Here is a 15,780-nt window from a genome sequence, read left to right as displayed (position 1 = left end):
GGTCCTCACTGTGGCCTGTTTGGCTGGCAAGCCCTGAGGTGGAAACCTGGCCTGTCCAAGGGAAGGACATCTGTCCCAGGGGTTGGCAGTGTCAGGATGAGGATGAGATGGGAGAGCAGTTGTGGAGGACTCCTTGAGCTGTCTGGCCCAGGGCCGGTCATCCAGAGGCGTACTTTGCTGGGAGAGTTCTGGGGGGTATGGTCGAATTCCAGCAGGGAAACTCAGGTGTCATGGTGTGGGGCTGTTCGCGGCCCTTGTGATCTCCCACGTGAGGCTCCTTAGGGACCTACCCCTGTGGGAGTGGCCCCCAGTCAGCCATTTGTGGGCCCAGGAAAGGGGGAAGGCTGTCACCCTGGGGTCGCAGGGAGCCTCAGTTTAGATTGGAACCCAAGGCTCCCCTCACCAGCATCTCACCTCAGGCAGTGCACCCGCTCTGACCTCAGGTGAGGGGGGAGTCGGGGCCCCTGGCCCTCTCCTGGCTTGCTGCAGGCTTTCAATGACAGAGCCACACTTGGCAAAAATGTTTTCTTGAACTTCAGCCAAAATGGAGACAAGGGGTAGCAGAGGGGGTCAGTTCAGAGTAGAGCCAGGTCACGGCCTCCACACCTCTCCCACACACGTACCAGGGGAGAGCAGGTTCCCCTTTTAGTTGCTAGAGTGGAACTGACAGGTGCAGCCCCAGGGCCGCACAGATGAGGGAGGGGCAGCTGGGCGCTGGCTTGGCCTCACAGACTGCATGGGATGGGGGTTGTGCCAGGCTGGCTCATCGCCTTCCCACCCCACCATGGTGCTCCAGGCCCCTTCCTCTCTCTGGTTGGGGGAGGGGACCAGGAATGACACCAAAGTTCTCTTATCTCCATAGCAGTGTATAGGAGCTGCGTGGGTCACTTTCAGAATTAAGAGACCCCTACTTGGGGGGACTTCCCTGATGATCCAGAGGTTAAGAATGCACTTTCCAATGCAGGGGACACAGTTTTGATCCCTGGTCTGGGAACTAAGATCTCACAAAGCATAATGCAACTAAGCCTGCACGCCACAACTACTGAGTCCACTCTCAGCCTAAGCTCTGCAACAAGAGAAGTCCATGCGCCACAAGTAGAGAAAGCCTGTGTACCGCAGTGAAGACCCAGCACAGCCAAAAATTCAAACCGAAACACATATTCCTACTTTGTACACTTTGAGGACTCATGGCTGCATTGGAGCTGAGCTGTGGTTGACCAGTTGTCATGATCCTAAATTTTGTAACATCCCACAGAGAAGAAAATGGCAAACCACTCCAGTATTCTTGCCTAGAGAACCCCATGGACAGAGGAGCCTATTGGGCTGCAGTCTATGGGGTTGCAAAGAGTTGGACATGAATGAGCAACTAAACTACCTTCAACATGTTCTAGAACATACTTAATGTTGTGGTTTTGGAGCCAGTCATTCTGTTCAGACCTACAGCATCATCTCTGGTAATCCACACAGCCGCACCCCTTCTGCCTAATGGAAAAGATGGAACGCCCCCCACTGCTGGTGTATGTGCTTGGGGAAACCCAGGCGAGCCCAAGAGATCTGGGACCCAGGTAACAGTGTAACCCCTACTCTGTTTCAGCTGGACTTGGTCCCCTTGCGGGGGCTGGGATTGGGGCGGGGGAATGGTACTTACGTTTGGGAGCAGGTTCTTCTGCTGGTAGAAGGTCAGGACAGCTTCATACAAGGTGTAGTGCGTTTCCAGGTGCTGATGGAGGGCCGCCTCACAGTTGTCTGTCCAGTGTTCCACCTGGCCCTGGCTTAGGGCTCTCTGCATCATCGTCACCATCGAACAGGCAAATGTGATGACGACCTTGGGGGCCCAGCCCACCTGGGCATCTGTGAAAGGGGGCTGGGTGAGGAAGAGGCTGAGTGAGGTGGCCTTCTGTGCCCACCCCTGACCTGAGAGCAGGGGTCTAGGGTGGTGCTGCCCCAGTAAAAAACCAGGCCCCTTGGGTCTGTTTTACTCTTGTCGTTCCAAGTTTTTCTTCTGTTTGTGTTTTGGACAGGTAGGACGTTGGCAGAGCTCATAAGCCAAACAAGACCAGTGGGAAAGGGTAAAGAGTCTCCTTGCTGCACCCAAGCACCCAGTTTCACCCTCCTTGGACGCAATCAAGTTAATCTGTTTCTTGTGTCTCCTTCTGGAACTCTTTGGGCATATACCAAGCAAATTTGGTTCTGATGTTATTTTCCCTGTTTTTTCATATACGTGGTAAAGACACTGATTTGCCCTTGATTTTATTCACTTAGTAAGCTGGAGAAGGAAATGGCAACCCACTCCACTGTTCTTGCCTGGAGAATCCCAGGGACGGGGGAGCCTGGTGGGCTTCCGTCTGTGGGGTCGCACAGAGTCGGACACGACTGAAGCGACTTAGCAGCAGCAGCAGCAAGCTGAAGATGGTTGTGTATTTGACACACAAGGAAGGTACTGATTATTTAATCACTAGATAGTATTCTGTTTTATTGTTGCTTCGTTTAGTCACTCAGTTGTGTCCGACTCTTTGGCCACCCCTTGGACTGTAGCCCGGTCTGTTCATGGGATTCTCCAGGCAAGAATACTGGAATGAGTTGCCATTTCCTTCTCCAGGGGATCTTCCCCACCTAGGGATGGAATCTGAGTCTCCTGCATTGCAGGTGGATTCTTTAACTCCAAGCTGCCAGGGAAGCCCATTATGTTGTATGGATGTGTGTCACAATTTACTTAACTGGTTCCTCATTGATGGGTATTTTGATAGAAATATTCCTTTTAAAGGGCTTCCCTGGTGGTTCACATGGTTAAGAATCCACCTGCAATGCAGAACTAGGTTCCATCCCTGGGTCATGAAGATCCCCTGGAGAAGGGAATGGCAACCCACTCCAGTATTCTTGCCGAGAGAACCCTATGGACAGAGAGGAGCCTGTTGGGCTATAGTCTATGGGGTCGCAAAAAGTCAGACATGACTGAGCAACTAAGCACACACACACATTCTCTTTAAGACGGATTTAAGCAGTTTTCCATTGCTTTCCTCTCACGCAAGCACTTCGACTGGGGAAAGTACAAGAGTTTTCAGCTCACCAATGCCCCCTCCTAACTCCAGGGAGACCTCCCAGGATCTCCAAGGCCACCCAGCTTCATTCATTGTAACAGAAATGCCCATTTCGAATCACTAAGAGGGACTTCCCTGATGGTATAGTGGATAAGAACCTGCCTGCCAATGCAGGGGACATGGGTTCAATCTCTGATCCAATCCCTGAACCCTACCTCCTAGTTCTTCCAGAATTTCCTTTCAAAACAGAACCTGTCAGCACATTAAAAAACAAAATAACAACAACAAAACTCCACAGCCCAGTGGGATTCATTCTAGGAAAGCAAGGACGGTTCAGTACAATTTATTGTGTTACTATCTTAACTAAAGAAAAAGTCATATGATAATCCTTTTAAACAGAAAGAGCAATTTAATTGACAAAATTCACACATTCCTTATTTAATTAAAAAAAAAAAAACACTAGGAATTGATAAACATCCTAAGCCAGCATCTTATTTAATGGAAAATTTCTTTCTGAGTAAAGTTGGGAATAAGATAAAACTGCCCACTATTGGGACTTCCCTGGTGGTCTGGTGGCTAAGACTCCACCCTCCCAATGCAGGGGGACCCAGGTTTGATCCCTGGGCAGGGAACAATATTCCACAGGTCACAACTAAGAGTTTGCATGCTACAACCAGGCACAGCCAAATAAATATATAAAGTCACAATAAGGAATACCCTGGCAGTTGAGTGGTTAGGGCTCAGTGCTTTCACTGTCAGGGCCCTAGTTGCATCACTGGTCAGAGAACTAAGATCCCACAAGTTGGGCATCACAGCCAAAAAAAACAAAGGCACAGTAAAATAAAGTAAAAAAATAATTGACAAACAGGGAGGGGGGGCGGGGAGGAATTTTGCAATCTATATTACAAACAGCTAATATATAAAGAGTTCCCAAAATTCAAGAAGAAAAAAAGACCAACAATCCTCTAGGATGGGAAAAAGTGAGCAAAAGATATAAAGAATGTACTGAAGAAGAAATGAAACTGGCCTAAAACTTTGGAAAAGATGCCCAGCTTCATTCAACATAAGAGAAATGCCCATTTAAAACCACTAAGAGGGACTTCCCTGATGGTACAGTGGATAAGAACCTGCCTGCCAGTGCAGGGGACATGAGTTCCATCCCTGGTCCAAGAAGATCCCACATGTCTCAGAGCAGCTAAGCCCATGCGCCACAACTATTGTGCATTCCAGAGCCCACGAGCACAGAGTCTTAGCCACTGGACCAGGGGGGAAGTCTGAGGAAGACTCCTTGACACTGATATAAAATCTCAGAGTATACTGTAAAGTAAAACAAAAAATGAAGTGGTGTATATGGAATGCTAGTTTTTATGAGGAGGGACACACACACACACACCTATATTATATTTGCAAAAAGAAATATCAGAAAGAACAATCCAAAACTTAATGAAAATGGTTGCATACAGGGAGGGGAGGGCACAGTTGGGGGCAGGGGTGGATCTACTTTTTTATGTGACTTTGAAATCATTAAGTATGCTGCTGCTGCTGCTGCTGCTAAGTCACTTCAGTCATGTCCGACTCTGTGTGACCCCATAGACGGAAGCCCACCAGGCTCCCCCTATGCTGCATATGCAAAATTTTAATTTAAAAAAGCAATCCCTGAATGTTGAAAGCCAAGCTGAAATGAATGAACCCTGTGTCAATGTCATGCTGCAAATGCAGGGAGAAAATAATTATCACTAGGGACCCAGTGTTTTTGTGGTCCGTCCACAGGGAGAGCTATTATAAAGAAAACCAGAAAGTGTTAGTTGCTCAGTTGTGTCCGAATATTTGTGACTCTAGGGACTGCAGGCTGCCAGGCTCCTCTGTCCATGGGGTTTCCCAGTCAAGAATACTGGAGTGGGTTTTCATTTCCTTCTCTAGGGAATCTTCCTGACCCAGGGATTGAATCCCAGTCTATTGCATTGGCAGGCAGATTCTTTATCATCTGAGCCACGAAGGAAGCCCAGGGAAAACCATAGCTGCAAAGAAGTCTTAAACTTTCTATAGTAGTTTAATTCTCAGTAGTTAACATTGGCATGTTACTTATTTGGAAACTATTTTGCATCTAATTTAATAATGCAAATGAGAATATCAGTGGTTTTAGGAAGCAGACTTTTTAGGGAAAAGAGAAAAGTAAAACACGGTGATGTTGAATGTGAGCTGGAAACAACAGTATAAACTTGTGATATATATATATATTTTTTCCTTTCAAAAGTATGTGTTTCCTGGCCCTGTCTGCTGGAGAGGCCTGGAAACAATGAGCACCTGTAGCAATGAGTGCCCTGGCCCCCAGATGGAACACCACTGCCCAGGGGCCTCCAGGAGAAATGGCTGATTCCAGTGCTGGGCTAGAAATGTGAAAGGTGGGGGGTGGGAAGTGTCGTCTTACACAGAAAGAAAGCGAGTCGGTGAATGTGTAATGGAGCTGTGTCCTGGAGGACACTGTGCAGCTTGAGGGGACTCCTAATGGCCCCAAATGAGACACATTGAATAACAAAAAAGAAGACCTATTATGGCCATCGTCAAAAAGTCCACAAACAATAAATGCTGGAGAGGGTGTAGAGAAAAGGAAACCCTCCTGCACTGTTGGTGGGAATGTAAACGGGTGCAGGCCACTGTGGAGAACAGTATGGCAGGTCCTCAAAAAACTAAAAATAGAGCTACCAGAAGACCCAGCAATCCCATCCCTGGGCACATATCTGGAGAAAAGCATAACTCAAAGATACATACACCCCTTTGTTCACAGCAGCCCTATTTACAATAGCCAAGACACGGAAGCAACCTAAATATCCATCTATAAATGAGTGGATAAAGAAGATATGGTCCATATATACAATGGAATATTACCCAGTCATAAAAAAGGAAAGAAATCATGACTTCCCTAGTGGTCCAGTGGCTAAGACTGCACACCCAATGCAGGGGACCTGGGTTTGATCCCTGGCTAGGGAACTAAAATCACATATACCATGCAGTGCAGCCAAAAAATAGAAATTGGAAAAAGAATGAAATAATGCCACTTGCAGTGACATAGATGGACCTAGAGATAATCATACTAAGTGAAATAAGTCAAAGACAAATATCATATGATATCAGTCATATGTGAAATCTAATTTTTTAAATGGCACAGATGAACATATTTATAAAACAGAAACAGACTTAATATTGAAAACAAACTTATGGTTTCCAAAGGGGACATGTGGGGAGGAGGGAAAGGATAAATCAGGAGCTTGGGATGAACGTATACACAGTATTGTATACAAGACAGATAAGCAACTAGGACCTACAGTACAGCAAAGGGAACTCTACTCAATATTCTGTAAAAATCTATGTCAGAAAAGAATCTGAAAAAGAATGAGTATATATACAAACAAATCATGCTTCTGTATACCTGAAACTAAAACAACGTTGTAAATCAATTCAGTTCAGTTCAGTTCAGTCGCTCAGCCGTGTCCGACTCTCTGCGACCCCATGAATCACAGCACACCAGGCCTCCCTGTCCATCACCAACTCCCGGAGTTCACTCAAACTCATGTCCGCAGAGTCGGTGATGCCATCCAGCCATCTCATTCTCTGTCGTCCCCTTCTCCTCCCGCCCCCAACCTTTCCCAGCATCAGAGTCTTTTCCAGTGAGTCAACTCGTCGCATGAGGTGGCCAAAGTATTGCAGTTTCAGCTTTAGTACCAGTCCCTCCAATGAACACCCAGGATTGATCTCCTTTAGAATGGACTGGTTGGATCTCCTTGCAGTCCAAGGGACTCTCAAGAGTCTTCTCCAGCACCACAGTTCAAAACCATCGATTCTTCGGCGATCAGCCTTCTTCACAGTCCTACTCTCACATCCATACATGACCACGGAAAAACCATAGCCTTGACTAGATGGACCTTGGTTGGCAAAGTAATGTCTCTGCTTTTTAATATACTATCTAGGTTGGTCATAACTTTCCTTCCAAGGAGTAAGCGTCTACGTCAAGGCTGTATATTGTCACCCTGCTTATTTAACTTATATGCAGAGTACATCATGAGGAACGCTGGGCTGGAGGAAGCACAAGCTGGAATCAAGATTGCCTGGAGAAATATCAATAACCTCAGATATGCAGATGACACTACCCTTATGGCAGAAAGTGAGAGGAACTCAAAAGCCTCCTCATGAAAGTGAAAGAGGAGAGTGAAAAGGTTGGCTTGAAGCTCAACATTCAGAAAACAAAGATCATGGCATCTGGTCCCATCACTTCATGGGAAATGGATGGAAAAACAGTGGAGACAGTGTCAGACTTTATTTTTTGGGGCTCCAAAATCACTGTGGATGCTGATTGCAGCCATGAAATTAAAAGACGCTTATTCCTTGGAAGGAAAGTTATGACCAACCTAGATAGTATATTAAAAAGCAGAGACATTACTTTGCCAACCAAGGTCCGCCTGGTCAAGGCTATGGTTTTTCCCGTGGTCATGTATGGATGTGAGAGTTGGACTGTGAAGAAAGTTGATCGCCGAAGAATTGATGCTTTTGAACTGTGGTGTTGGAGAAGACTCTTGAGAGTCCCTTGTACTGCAAGGAGATCCAACCAGTCTATTTTAAAGGAGATCAATCCTGGGTGTTAAATCAATTAGACTCCAATAAATTTAAAAAAAGAAGACTCACTTTAAATACTTTAAATACTTATTTTACTGAGATGGTCCGGAGAAGGCACTGGCAACCCACTCCAGTGTTCTTGCCTGGAGAATCCCGGGGATGCGGGGAGCCTGGTGGGCTGCCGTCTATGGGGTCGCACAGAGTCGGACACGACTGAAGCGACTTAGCAGCAGCATCAACTGAGATGGTAAGGATGCAAGAGAACAAAACGTAGGAAGACAAAACAATGAACCTCACTGTCACCCCTCAGTCTGAAAATGGGCTCTTGGAAGGGAGAAGATGAGCTTGTGTCCCACCTGTCTGGCAGGAACCAATATATTTCAAATAGCCCTTGTTGAGGAAGGACATTCCTTCTTTAAGGGAAGAATGTCAGCTAATTTATGTGGGGGAAACAAATGACTGAAAGTTATACATTTTGAATTGATTCGGAATACGAAGTTACTGATTCCAATCAGCAATGAATGAATCTTTAAGATAAGGGGCCGGCGGGGGTGTGTTACAGCAGCCCCTGATTGACCCTCTATCTTAAATTTGTGAGGGCTGTCACACCAAGTACCACAATTGGGTGACTTCAGGCACAGAAATTCTATTTCCCGGAGACTTCCCTGGTGGTCCAGTGGTTGAGAATCTGTCAAGGCAAGGGACGAGGGTTCGATCGCTGGTCCGGGAATTCAGATCCACATGCTGTGGAACAATTGAGCCTGTTCACCGCAAAGACTGAGCCTGCTCTCTAGAGCCTGGGCGCCTCAACTACTGAAGCCTTTGTGCTTCAGTTGCTAGAGCCGGTGCTCTGCAACAAGAGAAGGCACCACAACGAGAAGCCTGCGCCACAACTAGAGAAACACACACTCACAGTAACCAAGACCCAGAACAGCCCAAAATAAATTTTTTTAAAAAAAGAAATTCCACTTCCTCCCAGTCCTGGAGACTGGAAATGTGAGGCTGAGGTGCTGGCAGAATGGAGGCCTTCGGAAGCCTCTCTCCATGGCTTGTGCTCTCCCTGTGTCGGCAGTGGCCATTCTGTCCATGTATGAACCTCCTCTTCTTAAAAGGCCACCAGTTATACTGAGTTAGGACCGGGACAAAGCAATCGATCACAGTGGGCCAACCTTACTTCAATCCCGATTAAGACAAGACGTGAAAAGAAAAAGATTTTGAGGTGTTCACAGGAATTTCCATGATGGCTGGTTATTTCACAACATGGAGGATAGTAAGGTGTGATAATGGAAGCATGATACAATTTTACAAAAGCCTTCACTTTTTAGGAAATATGTACTAAAATATTCATGGATTAAAAAGAAAAGAGCAGGGACTTGCCTGGTGGTCCAGTGACTAAAACTCCACTCTCAATGCAGGAGGCATGGGTTGGGGAACTAGATCCCACATGCTTCAACTAAGAGTTCTCTGCTGCTGCTGCTCCTAAGTCACTTCAGTCGTGTCCAACTCTGTGTGACCCCATAGACGGAAGCCCACCAGGCTCCCCCGTCCCTGGGATTCTCCAGGCAAGAACACTGGAGTGGGTTGCCATTTCCATCTCCAATGTGTGAAAGTGAAAAGTGAAAGTGAAGTCGCTCAATCGTCTCCGACCCTTAGCGACCCCACGCACTGCAGCCCACCAGGCTCCTCCATCCATGGGGTTTTCTAGGCAAGAGTACTGGAGTTGCTCGCCATTGCCTTCTCCGACAAGAGGTCTCTAGCCACAACAAAAAATCCTGCCTCCTGCAAGGAAGATTGAAGATCCCCTGTGCTGCCACTAAGACCCAGCAGAGCAAAACAAAAAATTTTTTAAGAATTAAGGACTTCCCCCCGGCTTCCCTAGTGACTCAGACAGTAAAGAATCTGCCTGCAATGCAGGAGACCTGGGTTCAATCCCTGGAGCAGGAAGATCCCCCTGGAGAAGGGAATAGCTACCCACTCCAGTATGCTTGCCTGGAGAATTCCATGGTGGGTTACAGTCCATGGGGTCTCAAAAGAGTCAGATACGACTGAGCGACTACGACACTGGTGGTCCAGTGGTTAAGAATCTGCCTGCCAATGCAGGGGGCATGAGTTCCATCCCTGATCAGGAAGATCTCAAATGCGGAGGAGCAACAAATCCTGGGAGCTGCAACTACTGAAGTCCTAGAACCTGTGTTCTGAAACAATAAAAGCCTGAGCACCACAACAGAGTAGCCCCCACTGTCTGCAACTGGAGGAAAAGCCCGCTTGCAGCAACAAAGACCCAGCACTGCCATAAATAAATAAATAAATTTCAAAAAATGTTCTTTGACTGACTTGAGTCCACGTTTCACTGCCTGAGCTATCATTTAAGGCTTTGACTTCTATCCACTTCCCTTTTCTACTTTTTTTTTTAAAGGTAATGGTAGCAGTTTGGGAAATGGAAAGTGGATGTCACTTGCCATGGAGGCAACTGTGAAAACAAATACAAACCAGGGCTGACGGCCTGGTTCTGATATTGGGCAGCGCGCATTGCATGAGACATGCCCCTTCCTCGAAGCCAGATGAAGGGTCCGGCAGGACCTCTCCACCATCTCGGCAACTTCCTGTGAGGCTATACTTAGGATAAAGTTTGAAAACACACGTCATTATTGTAAAGCCTACTTCTGGAACTTCCCTGGTGGTCCAGTGGTTAAGACTCCACGCTTCCAATGCAGAGAGCATGGGTTCAATCCCTGGTGGGGGAACTAAGATTCCCACATGCCTCAAGGCCAAAAAATTAATAATTAAAACATTCCTTTGTGAACTTCCCCAAATCATTGGTCTCACAGTATAAGTGATTCTTGGGGAGAAACATGAATCCCATAAGTGGGCCTTCTGTCCCTGGGCATCTTGGGGAGACTGTTCATGGATCTCCTGCACAACCCGACCTGATGCAGATAGTCAGGGCTACTGGTGTCTGGTCTGGCCTGGCCCACTGGCCCTCAAGCCTACTGCTTCCTGGGGGCTTCCTGTGTGCTCATTCAACAGATGCTGCTTGGGGACTTCTCTGGTGGTCCAGTAGTTAAGACTCTGCATTCCCATCTCCAGGGGGCACAGGTTCAATCCCTTGTGAGGGAACTAAGATCCCACATGCTACAGGATGTGGCCAAAAAAGTAAAAAACAACAAAAGCAACAACAACAACAAACAGATGCTTCCTGCCACGAGCCAGGCCAAGTTTTAGACAAATGGCTAAGGACCCCACGGTTCCCCAGAGCGTGTGTTCTCAGGATGGGGGCAGATGTGACTGCAGTCAACTCAGAAACAGACGTGACAGTTTCCCTGCATCAGCCTCACTCGCAGTGAGGAAACAGGCTGGGAGTGCTGACCCAGAGTGGACACGTGGAGACAGCAGCTGAGTGTGACCTCAGCCCCTGTCTCAAGGGCTCCAAGGCCAGCCCACCGCCGCCCACAGAGTAGGGACCAGTCTCAGAGAATGTTCCCTGCTTGGGCCTCAGTTTTCCTGTCTATAAAATAGGAATGCTGGTCTTTTGGGAACGCCGAGGCAGTGTCTAGCTCTGGCTTCCTGTGAATTTCAGCACCTTTGTCCCCCCAACAGCACAGAGAAAGCAGGAAGGATAAAGGGAAGAATTCCTGGGCATCGTGTTCTTGTTGTGGAGCTTCAGCCTCAGGCCAGACTTACTGCTCCAACTCATACCAGCCAGAGGGGCCTGCAACAGATTCGAAAGCCCGGTGGGGTCAGGGCTGGAGGTCTAAGCTGGGTGGCTCCAGGGACGCTTTTTAACGCAGACCCTAGATGGACCCTAAGGCTCACAGAGATCAAAATTCTCTGTAAAGAAAACCCACTCTTGGGACTCCCCTGGTGGTCCAGTGGCTAAGCCTCAGCACTGCAGGGGACCCAGGTTCCATCCCTGGTCAGGGAACTAGATCCCACATGCCACAACTTCGAATTCTACATGCCACAACTAAAGATCCTGAATACCATAACTAAGGCCTGGCGCAGCCAAAATAAATACTTTTTTTTTTTTTTTTTAAAAGAAAACCCACTCTTGGAAATTCCCTGGTGGCCCATTGGTTAGGACTCCAAGCTTTCACTGCTGAAGGCACAGGTTCAGTCTCTGGTCAGGGAACTAAGATCCTGTTTATTTTCATTTTCTTACTTCTCAGAGCCACACGGGTGCCAGAGAAAAGCACGTGTGCTGTGCTTCTTAGCGTGAAGCCACCACACAAGCAGGATCCTAAATGGGCCTCCGTAAAGGAGAGGGAGCGGCTGGGTGTAGGGGGGCCGGTGGGAAACAGAGGGAGCACATCCCGTCCATGTGTTAAAACCAGAGCCCTGGTCCTGCCTTGGCTGCCTGAATGGTGTGACCTGGGCTAGCTCCCTGATCCCTCTGTGAAAAAGCAGGGTGCCTGGAACGTTCCGGAAGATCAGAGTTCATCTGTGCAGAGTGTGGAGAACAGTGCTGGGTTGGTGAAAAGCTCCGGAGGACTTCAGACTGCAGTTGCCATGGGGACCAGCAGGCTCCCGTGTTGCCAAGTCAGGAGTTTTTTTTCAGGAGGAGCCGGGAGTTTTCATGTGGCATCTCCGGATTTTTGAAGGTTGGCCACGAATTAAAAAAAAAAAAAAAAAAGCGTGTGAAACGCTGAATAGTCCAAACTGAACATGTCAGTGGATCACGTGGGACCCGAGGCCCTGGGGGTTTTGCAGCCTCTGTCCTGATGCTTTGCGACCACCTGTGGAGACCATCCAGCTGGCATGGGTGACTGGACGTCTACCCTAGGCCAGGTGCTGGCTAGAGTCATTCGTTAGCTCAGCCTTTGCCCTTCAAGCTCCCAGACCTGGAGAGGGAGCCACTGTTTGCCTTTTACCTTCATCACACCGAACTGGACAAAACTGCTTCAGTAGAGGTGCATACAGAGGGCAGGATTGGGGGGCAGGGGGGCGGGGGCAGCCCCCTGCGAACTTTGATTTCTTCCCCTCGCCTGGCACCTGAATGTGTTTCTACCGCATCCAGCAAGTCCCAGGAAAGCCTGGAGGCCCCTAGCCTGCCACTGTTTCTCTTTTCCTGCCTAGCGTGCCGTAGTCCCTGGGGTTGCAAAGAGTGGGACATGACTTAGAGACTGATCAACAGCTTCTCCGGGATGTCATTCTGCTTTCTGTTCTTCATTGCACTTATCGCTACCAGAAATTCTGTTGTATTTTGCATGGAACATATTGCTAGTCCCTGTCCCATGTGTCTGGTGAAGTCCAGAGGACTTAGCTTGCCCTCAAGAACTATTCTGGGCACAGGAGGTTGAATAAATGGATAAGTGGAGAGCTACAGTCCATCTTTACGACCCAGAGGTGATGCTAAGCCTGCCTGCCTCTCAGTGGGCAAATAGTTTGTCTACCAGTTGCCAGGGACTGTGTGGAAAGTGCAAGTGTTAGTCAGTCATGTCTGACTCTTTGCCATCCCATGGACTGTAAGCCTGTCAGGCTCCTCTGTCCACGGAATTCTCCAGGCAAACATACTGGAGTGGGTAGCCATTCCCTTCTCCAGGGGCATCTTCCTGCCCCAGGGATTGAACCCAGGTCTCCTGCATTGCACGCAGATTCTTTACTGTCTGAGCCACCAGGGAAGATGTTAAAATGACTTTGTCCTCACCCTTGAAGAGCTCACCTGGGGGCCTAGACACTTCCAACCATCTCCCGACCATCCCCTAATTAACACAAAACACCATTTCCCTGTCATCAGCTCCTCTTGCCTGGCGTCTCCATCCGAGGTGGGGACGAGGCCTGGTTTCATGCCCTCTTGGGGTCACTCACAAAGTGCTCAAACTCCTTGGCCTGCCTCAGCTCCTGGGGGAAGCTGTCAATGAGGAAGCCCTGGCTCTCTGGGCAGGACAGCATTTGGACGCTGATCACAAGGATGACTCCCTGGGGAGGGAAGGGGCGGCTGCACTCAGTGCCTGGGGGGCCCCCTCACCTAAGAGGTCACCTAGGAAAGTTCTGGTGAATTCGGGGGAATATTTGCTGGGTACCCTGGATCCTGAGTCGGCTTTGATGAGCTGGGGGTCTCTGGGGGCACTTCTCAGCTACTGTCTGCTGGGGCGGGGGGCGTCTGCCCCACTCCAGGCTTGTTGGGCTCCTTTGCTCATCACTATCATAAGGAACTGGGACAGCCTCCATCTTATTGTGAGGAACTGGGGGCAGAAAGGGTCACTGACAACATGCCCAAGGTCACAAAGTGAATAAATACTAGCTAAGTTTACTGAGGGCTTCCCAGGTGGCTCAGCAGTAAAGAATCCCCCTGCCAATGCAGGAAATGTGGGTTTGATCCCTGGGTTATGAAGATCCCCTGGAGGAGGAAATGGCAATCCACTCTGGTGGGTTGCCTGGTAAATCCCAAGGACAGAGGAGCCTGAAGGGATAAAGTCCATGGGGTCTCAAAGAGTCGGATACAACTTAGTGACTAAAACAATAATAAAGTTTACTAAGCGTGTCTTAAGGGCCAGGCACTCTGCCAAGCCCTTTATAGGAATGAAGTCATTCACTCCTCACCCTAGCCTTCTGCTGAGGGTCCAGCTGCTCTCCCATTTTACAGGTGAGGACACAGAGGCTTTGTTGACAAAGCAGCAGCCAGTTGACAAAGCCTCTGCCCTCGAGAGGCCCCTTGGCTCCTACAGGGTCCTCCTGGGAAGCTCCTCCCAATGGGCCCCCTCATCCCTCTGCTGCCCTGCCTGGGAGCTCTCACTGTGGGTACTAGGATCCCCTGCAGCATGAGGTCATGGATTTTCCAGCCCCACTGGGTACCCTGTTGGGCCTCCGGCTGCAGCAACTGGCCCAGCCCCACATGACAGAAGCCATACTTGGTTGCCATGTATTTGCACTGTGTCCCTTTGCCGCAGCCTGGACCACCCATCACAAAGATGATCAGGGGGACTTGAGGATGTCTGCAGTGCCCCAGGAAGAGGGACGGGGGGAGAGGGGTTGGTGCCTGTAGGGGTCAGCTGGTGCTGAGGTGACTGTGTCAACTATAGTGGGTGACGCTGGACACATGTCTGCTGCAGACCTATTTCTGCCCTAGGGTGGTATCTGGGGGTGTGTGTCCACACCCAGTGATATATCCAGGCGCGGCACCCATTAATACTGCTACAGGTCCTGTGGATGAGGTGTGAACCCACGCAGGTCAGGCCCTTTGTGTGCAGCGTCTCCTTGAAGCATCACCCCTTTTTACAGTTGAGGAAACTGAGGCTCTGAGACGGATGGGGACTTGCCCATCCCTCCAGTCTCATCCCATGCCACCCTCCCCTTTCTTTACTGTGTTTCAGCCCAGTGGCCTTTCGGACCCTTGTACTCATCACCTCCCTGTTGCTCCTCCCCCATCCCCACCCCCGCTGGAATTCCATACCACAGTCCCTTCAGGTTGCAGCTCACCCTTCAGGTCTTCTCTAATCTCTGTCTAAAGAGCCTCCCACCGCATTGTTCCCAGTCTCAAAACCCTAATTCCTCACCACCACACAAAAAGAATCCTATTTCCTCCAGCAATGGCCACTATCAGTAATGAGTTTGCCTGTTTACTTGTTCTTGTCTCCCCTGCCAGACTATGTGCTACAAGAGGACAGAATCTGTTTGTCTTCCTTGTCCCTGTATTTCTAGTGCTTGGCATAGTTTCTGACATAATTGTAGCAAGTGAGGAATAGATAAATATCCATAACTATCAGACACATCTATGGAGACCTGTAGTTTATAGTGCTGGCTTCCGACATTCCCCATGGACTTTCCAGAACCCAGCGCAGCAGGTGCTAAAAGTGAAAGTCAGTCAGTCATGTCCGACTCTTTATGACCCATGGAATTCTCCAGGCCAGAATACTGGAGTGGGTAGCCTTTCCCTTCTCCAAGGGACCTTTCCAACCCAAGGATCGAACCCAGATCTCCCGCATTGCAGGCGGATTCCTTACCAGCTGAGCCACAAGGGAAGCCCAGCAGGTGCTAAAGTGGATCACAGAATACCTGGCCCTGAGCATGCGCAGTTGTGTTACTATAAGGTAGGGGGCCGGGAGGAGGGGCGTGTGCACACCTGGACTCGAGGCGGGGTTACCTGCATTCTCCCCCCTCCACAACCTCCCTCCCTTCCCCCGAGTAAGCCAGCCAC

General features: G+C 49.0%; 1 protein-coding gene across 1 annotated transcript; it reads right to left on the bottom strand.

Moving 5' to 3' along the window:
• Window positions 1-228: 228 nt before the first annotated feature.
• Window positions 229-14,547, bottom strand: LOC148777136 (adenylate kinase isoenzyme 1-like). Its single transcript, XM_088839312.1, has 5 exons — window positions 14,380-14,547; window positions 13,452-13,562; window positions 1,649-1,843; window positions 415-533; window positions 229-292 (listed from the first exon to the last, which is right to left on the bottom strand). The coding sequence occupies exons 1-5, from the start codon at window positions 14,545-14,547 to the stop codon at window positions 229-231; spliced, it is 657 nt and encodes a 218-aa protein (XP_088695438.1).
• Between the last annotated feature and the right edge of the window lie 1,233 nt (window positions 14,548-15,780).

This window comes from Moschus berezovskii, chromosome 8 (assembly GCF_049115385.1).
Source record: "Moschus berezovskii isolate FMDL1 chromosome 8, NW_MosBer_1.0, whole genome shotgun sequence".
Taxonomy (NCBI): Eukaryota; Metazoa; Chordata; class Mammalia; order Artiodactyla; family Moschidae; genus Moschus; species Moschus berezovskii.
The sequence above is the reverse complement of the archived record's forward strand: the minus strand, read 5'-3'. Positions and strand labels throughout refer to the sequence as shown.

Coding starts and splice junctions, on each gene's coding strand:
- LOC148777136 (XM_088839312.1), bottom strand. CDS start 14,547: ATGGGTGGTCCAGGCTGCGGCAAAGGGACACAGTGCAAATACATGGCA. Junction 13,563..14,379: donor AGGGGATCCTAGTACCCACA/GTGAGAGCTCCC, acceptor TTCCCTCCCCAG/GGAGTCATCCTTGTGATCAG. Junction 534..1,648: donor AGAAGAACCTGCTCCCAAAC/GTAAGTACCATT, acceptor TTTTGGCTGAAG/TTCAAGAAAACATTTTTGCC.